Raw genomic sequence first — 6949 nt, forward strand, 5'->3', positions numbered from 1 at the left:
AACATACATAGAATAATTTATTTAAATATATGTAAATTGTGCATGTAAATACTAATTTATATACTTGAGTTTGATAACATCACATCAGAATCATGCTGACTAATAAATCAATAAATATTATATAAATTATATAATACGGTTTATTAAAATATTGTTTATATGTAATATAATGTAAATAATAATTTGTATTACTTATAAAATAAATAACGTAAATAATTAATAATATAAATTGTATATAAATAGTACGTTATTTAAATATTTACACATAAATTATACAAGCTATTTATGTATACAAATTTGTATCATTTATATACTTGAGTTTGATAACGTCATGTCAGTATAATGCTGACTAACACAGGTCAAATTGCTGTTTTTAATTGAATTCATTACATAAAGCAGTGATTCACAACTGAACCATGAATAAAATTATTTTTAACAAAGGATGTCATTTAGAACATTGTGAAAAGTATGACTCTACTGCAATTCCCAACTCAATGATAAAGCGAGTGAGGTAATGCAGCTGAACCATTGTGTTCGGTTACTGCTGCAGTCATGAGAGAATTGTTCATTTAGCTCTCAATTCTAAGTTCATCATGCAAGATGTCCACGGTAAAGGACAGAGGGGCAACAAAAGCCAGAAAGCAACTACAGCGGCGTTCTTCACACAGCTCATTGTGTTGCATGTCAGAACATTCCAGAAGAGTCATTGGTTTGAACTGGTTTGAGTCAGTGTCTTTCCTCTGGGGTTACTACAGGTCATTCCCCAGCCACATCTCTGAAATCACCAAAGAACACTTTTCACCAGATGTTCTTATTGTTGCTTAACTATTCAGGACATTTTTGGGAAATGAGCTATACAAGATTTCAGGGGGTGCAGGGTGCAGAATTTGTGTGTAAAAAAAAAAAAAAGTCAAAATAGCCACAAATGCTGTTGCTGGCATACACTCTTTAAAAATAATGTTCCAAAAGAGTCTTCACAGCGATGCCACAAAAGAACCATTTGTGGTTTCACAAAGAACCTTCTTTAAAAAAAAACGTGAAGAACATTTAAAAAAAAAAAAAAAAAGGTTTTCCACTATAAATAACCTTTTGTTTAATGGAAATATTCCATGGATGTGAAAGGTTTTTCATTGAACCACAAAGAACCTTTAAGAGCATAGAGCAATAAAATATGAGCTCAACATCATATGAGCTCAGATCATTTGGTTCATATCTGAGAAGCAGTTTTGAAACTCATATGAAACATTTTTCCTCAGACGACAAATCTGAAAGATCTTCAGATCAGATCAAATCTCCAATGAATGCATTACTCTTCTAGAAGAAACAATTATGATATCAAAGACATCTCATTGTTTTTTCTAAGTGTGAAGAACATTTTATATAATATTAAAAACCTTTTTTCCACAATAAAGGACCTATTGTGGAATGGAACGTTTCCATTGATGTTAAAGGTTCTTCATGGAACCATCAATGCAAATAAATAACTTTTTTTTTAAGTTTAGGCATCACTTCATAAAGTTTAATGACACAAGCCCCTTACAAAACCTCGGAGCAATTTTGACCAGATGGAATGAGTTATCATACCTTCTTAAAACATATTACCAGTATGAATGCACACATATGAATCGTCAGCATCTCTGTGGCATGAAATGATCATGTTTAACCATTGTGACTCTTGAGGCTTTCTAATCCACGGAGGGCAAAGCAAGCATCCTATTCCTCGCCCCAGGTGCAAACAGCAGCCCCTCCGGGAACATTAATTAAATGCTGTCAACTGTGAGTAAAAGCAACTCCCACAAGCCTCTCTCAACAACCGTTACGTTGAGTTATCTGTCTAAATAAAGGTCACAAAGTTGTCCATTTATAAGCAAGTGTATTGTACTTGTTAGTGGCTTTTGCCAGTATTATTTCTACAAGTGGCCATACTTGGGGTTATAGAAAACTGAACGCAAAAATAAATAAATAAATAAATACAAAAACCATACAATCTAAAGACCAGAATATAATACAAATTTATGCAGAGCTACAATGCAACCACCTGTCAACTGCATAGCAATGCATTTAAAAGATCATAGTCGTAGGCCTATTATAGAATGCTATAATAAAAACATTTTAAGCAAGAGAAAAAAAAAAACGAGCAGATACTAATGACCACTTCTTTTGAACTTTATTTCATCAAAAAAAAGTTGAAAAATATGAATCGTGGTTTCCAAGCAGTGCTAGAGTTTTTAACATTATAATAAAAACATTATGCATTTTTAACATAATAATCAGAAATGTTTCTTGAGCATCAAATCAGTATATTCGAATGATTTCTGAAGGATCATGTGACACTCAAGACTGGAGTAATGATGCTGAAAATTCAGCTTTGCATCACAGGAATAAATTACATTTTACAATATATTCAAATAGAATCCAGCTTTTAAAATTGAAATAATATCTCACAATATTACTGATTTTACAGTATTTTTTATCAAATAAAGCACAGCTTTGGTGATCCTAAAAGACTTCTTTCAAAAACCCCAAACTTTTGAATGATAATGTATGTCAGATTTTTATAGATTTATACTGTAGACAAAAATTCAAAAGTGTTATGAATGTTAATCTTTGAAGGTGTTTAAAGGTGATGTACCTTCAGTGTTTCTCTGCAGTTTTCTCAAGGCCCGGACGAGTCCTTTGAAACCTTCAAAGCTCTTGTCATGTTGGCTGTAGAGGAGAATTTTCTTGGCATCGATGAACAGTCGGGAGATGCTGTAAATGATGACAGTGACACATATATGAGGGAAACGTCTATATAAGTCTATACAAAATCTAATACAGACTCAAAACTCAATATACTTACATGGAGTCATTGAAGTTGCCCACCACCCCGGGGGTCTCTCCAGGCGTGGGGTAGCGAAAGCAGGGGTTGTTGGCGTTGCAGATGATGCCCTGTACCCATGGTAAAGTCCCCGCAGAGGGCATGGCTTTATTGGGAAAGTGGCCTGGAAAAGGAACAATGTGTGATATTAAATCTTCAACACTTTTGAAGTCAACATGTCCTTTGCAACCATATAGAAATACATATCTGATGTATTTAATACAATAAAATTAAGTTTATTTTATTTGGAGCAATGTGCACAGAATAATTATGCAACGGTTATGTATTTTACACAATTTACACACATAGACAAAATTATAGTTTGCACACACAATTCCTGGAAACATCCCTGCAGAAATGCTTTCCCTTAAATAAATTCAGTTTGTTTGAAGAGCATATGTTTTCACAAACCAGATCTACTGCAATATTTTTTCTTCTTCCTATTCTTCTGGCTCTCATTTTCTGATTTGGAACTAACTCAGAAATAGTTAACATTTAGTTGTTTCAGTTCAAAGGAACTGACACAAAAAAATTCTGGGTTTCAGAGATCTTGTGATATATAAAATGTCATGCCGTTCTTGGAGCTGTTTTGCTGTCCTTAACCTCCCCTGGGGACTGTGTGATTTCCAAAGAGGAGCAAATATTGACACACGAATGTGTGACACAAGACATTTTGCATTTAAAAAGTAGTTCATACAAATAAGCTTTAAATAAAAATATAATCAAAATTGAATAGACCAGACCAATAGTTGTTGAATAATTCAGAATATTTAAATATACAGTATTTATAGTGAAAGAAAGACACTATACGGCAAGAAAGACACTGGCTCAAATCTCATACAATGCATTTGCAGTTATTTTAGATTCTAAACAATCCAAAAGCAAAATAAATGCTGTTTTGGGAAGAAAAAAAAAAGATCTTACGCCACTTACATTCATGTTGCTCGTATGGAGGATAGTGGAGTCTGACAGATATCAAAATGAAAAAGATGAAAAGTGGCCATATGATCTCGATCAGCAGCTGAATCTGGAAAAGAAAGGGCACAGTAGTGTCACATTTACTCATTTGTTCTTCATCCTGAATTGTTCTGGTTCCTGAACATCAATCTGAATTTAACAACACATATCTGCTATTCACATATCCTGAATAAACCATTCTAGTGAAGTCCAGAAAATCCAGTTTTTCATGACGGTTGATGGCTTTCCTGTTGACGATCTTGTTCATTTGCTGAACCTCCTGTTCATACGTTCAGTGCCAAGTGCAAATATCATCATCATTTAATCAGCTTTTTGAAGTACATTCACTTACAGGACATTATTTCTTTAAGGGAAGGCTGATAAGAACTCCATTTGTTTTGCTGTTTTGTTATCATTTTACATTAAGTATGATAATGATTCAATGGCAAATATTTCCCTAATAAATGACAATTACTTCTACAGCAACTTAAAAAAAAAAAAAAACACTTCACAATAAAAAGTGCTGAATGATCACAAGTCTTTTTATTTACGTATTTATTCATTGCTTTGAACACGGGGGTTGGTGATTCATATGCTGCGGTATCTGTTGGTGACCCCCAGAACCTCACAGATGTCACCAAACAGAAAAAGAGAGCCTGGGGACTCCATATGTTTCAAAAGGCACTCGTTTTGTTGCATGTGAAACTTTTTTGTTTCTATTGTTATTTTCATTGTATTTTTGATTGATTGCTCAGTTGCTCAATGCATGTGGTCTGAACTTACAGTCTGTCTCCGTCGGGAAGTGAAGTTCTTCCACAACAGCAAACCCAACTGAGTGGAGACAGCCATCTTGCCACGGATCCAAACTGTCCGTGCCTCCTCTCTGCAACTGTCAAGACAATAAGAAGCAAATAAAAGAGATAAAGCTAATGATGGCAATCTCATTTTGATCAGTCACTCACTTAGTCAAATAATGGTAAAGCATCTCATGCCAACTTTATCCGGATGGGACTTTATAATATACAGTGTTGTATTAAAGTAAACAAGACATTAGGATGAGTAGACATTCAACAGATTGTGAGAATTTCCCATTAACATTTCAGCTGATTTCTTGGATAATTAAGTAGTGTGCATAACTATGGCTGCAGAATGATTTTGGATAGTTTACAGACATAATGGATCCATTCATAATCACCTCTAATGTTAGAAAGGTGAAATAATAATTTAAACACAATGTTTCGGCTTATCTTCGAGTCATTCATCTTATCTTGTATAGGCTAAAACGGTGCACAATGTCAGCATGTGGGTTGTTACACTGCATAATGATCTGAACCATAAATATCATGATGTCCCGCTGGTGTTTTGAATAAATTGTCTAGTAATCTATGTTCAAATGAATCTAAATTGTTATCATTCTTAACTACACGTATATAAGACAAGGCTATATTAGGGTCAATTACATCATTTTTTCTGTATCTATTAAGCTATTCAGAAATACTATAATAACAATAATACACTATTTCTGATATAAGTTTAATTGTTTACAATTTTGTCCACCATATCATACAACGTGTCATGCAATGTTGTTGTCAATGTTGTACAAAAAGACCTGTATCATGCATTAGCAGCCTGTGTTTTGCTTTTTTTTTGTACAAATCGTGCAGATATGATTCTTATGCTTTTGCTTTTCATACATAACATCATAAAGAGCGTCCCTAGCGTCCATTTTCTTATTTTTCTTGTTTACCATTTTCTTCTTCATCATATCGCTTCTCTAGCGTCGTACTCTCTGCCAAGTCTGTCAGTTCTTGCACATATACACCGAATTGTTTTAGGCTTAGGCTACTTTGCACTTAAAGCATGGAAAATAAACCTGTCCATCATCACTACTGACTTAAAACATGTTCAAGCAAGAACAAGATATGATGTAAGAAGAACAGTCCTCCACATATTTGTTTACTATACACAATCTGCCACGAATTACCTCTATGGAGCAAAATATGAAATGACACCGAACTATAGACCTAAACTGCTTGTTTAACCAACAAATGTGTTTATAATCATGATGTTTTCCAGATCCAAAAGAGTTGAAATGCTCAGGGTGCTTTTCATTGTTCCGCAGAGGAGAGGTAACTCTCGGTCATCTCGCGCAGACTCGGCAGCACTTACACAGTCTTCTTTGTTCATCTGTCTTTTCAAGTTGTCATTTTCTCAATAAAATACGAATGCCAACAACAGTCAATAATACACCATTTTCTGTGTACACGCATATCTGCCACGAAGCATTCAAAACACCAGAACTCATCAAGTGTTTACTGTAAAAGACACGATCGTGTACTTTTTGAAGAAAAACAGCAACTGCGCGTTTCTGATTAAAGAATTAGCAGGTTGAAATATTCATGTAGCTACTTATATAGCGCAACAACTAATCGACGAAACGTGACAATGTGTAATCAGCTTACAACATAAAGGACTGACACGAAGCTTTCAAAGCATCGCAGCTCACCAAGTGTTTATGATACAAAAAAAAAAAGACGCAAATGCGTCGATCGCGTAATTTGTGGAAAAACAACAAAAGCGCGGAATTTGTAGGTTTTAAGTAAAATTGTTGATTTATAAATTAGTATGAAAATTAAAATTGGCATAGACTTACTAACTGACGTTACTCACCGTTATTTCTTGTGATGAAAAGATTATTCCTTATTTCATATAAACTGTAATTCCTTTTGAGAAGAGAGAAAAAACAGCTGTTCTAACTCTCTCAAAGCGATATTGTAACGGTGGTGCTTTGTGCTCTTATGGACGGACCTTTTTCCTCTCCTCCGAGCTTTTATAGCGATGCACGAGGTTACTGTCGGTCAAACGCGCTGCTGTTTGTCTTCGAGCCTCCATATATGGAAAGCACGTGCGGACCCAAAACAGCTCTTAAAAGGGCAACACGGATTCACTCAAAATCAGTTATTATTTATTTTTTTTATTTTTGCATCTTAAATTACACGTGCTGTACGTTTATACTCCAAATATGATGTATTTAATAATAATTAGGCTATATATTTTTACAGGTATCACTGAATGAAATAGGGGTGTGCAGTGATTGGTTGGCACAAGGTTAACTGGTTCAGTTGCTACAAA

General features: G+C 34.4%; 1 protein-coding gene across 3 annotated transcripts in view; it reads right to left on the bottom strand.

Annotated features, from left to right (window-relative positions):
- Positions 1-6625, bottom strand: part of abca1a (ATP-binding cassette, sub-family A (ABC1), member 1A) — a 38263-nt gene extending 31638 nt beyond the window's left edge. For all 3 annotated transcript variants that reach the window (XM_016506640.1, XM_016506641.1, XM_016506639.1), the window contains exons 1-5: positions 6488-6625; positions 4601-4706; positions 3794-3887; positions 2843-2984; positions 2633-2751 (exon numbers count right to left, since the gene is read on the bottom strand). In XM_016506640.1, the coding sequence (XP_016362126.1) occupies positions 2633-2751; positions 2843-2984; positions 3794-3887; positions 4601-4666 (421 nt within the window). In that variant the 5' untranslated portion in view covers positions 4667-4706; positions 6488-6625. The remainder of the gene's footprint in view (positions 1-2632; positions 2752-2842; positions 2985-3793; positions 3888-4600; positions 4707-6487) is intronic.
- Between the last annotated feature and the right edge of the window lie 324 nt (positions 6626-6949).

Source organism: Sinocyclocheilus anshuiensis, unplaced genomic scaffold, assembly GCF_001515605.1.
Source record: "Sinocyclocheilus anshuiensis isolate Anshui unplaced genomic scaffold, SAMN03320099.WGS_v1.1 scaffold274, whole genome shotgun sequence".
Lineage (NCBI taxonomy): Eukaryota > Metazoa > Chordata > Actinopteri > Cypriniformes > Cyprinidae > Sinocyclocheilus > Sinocyclocheilus anshuiensis.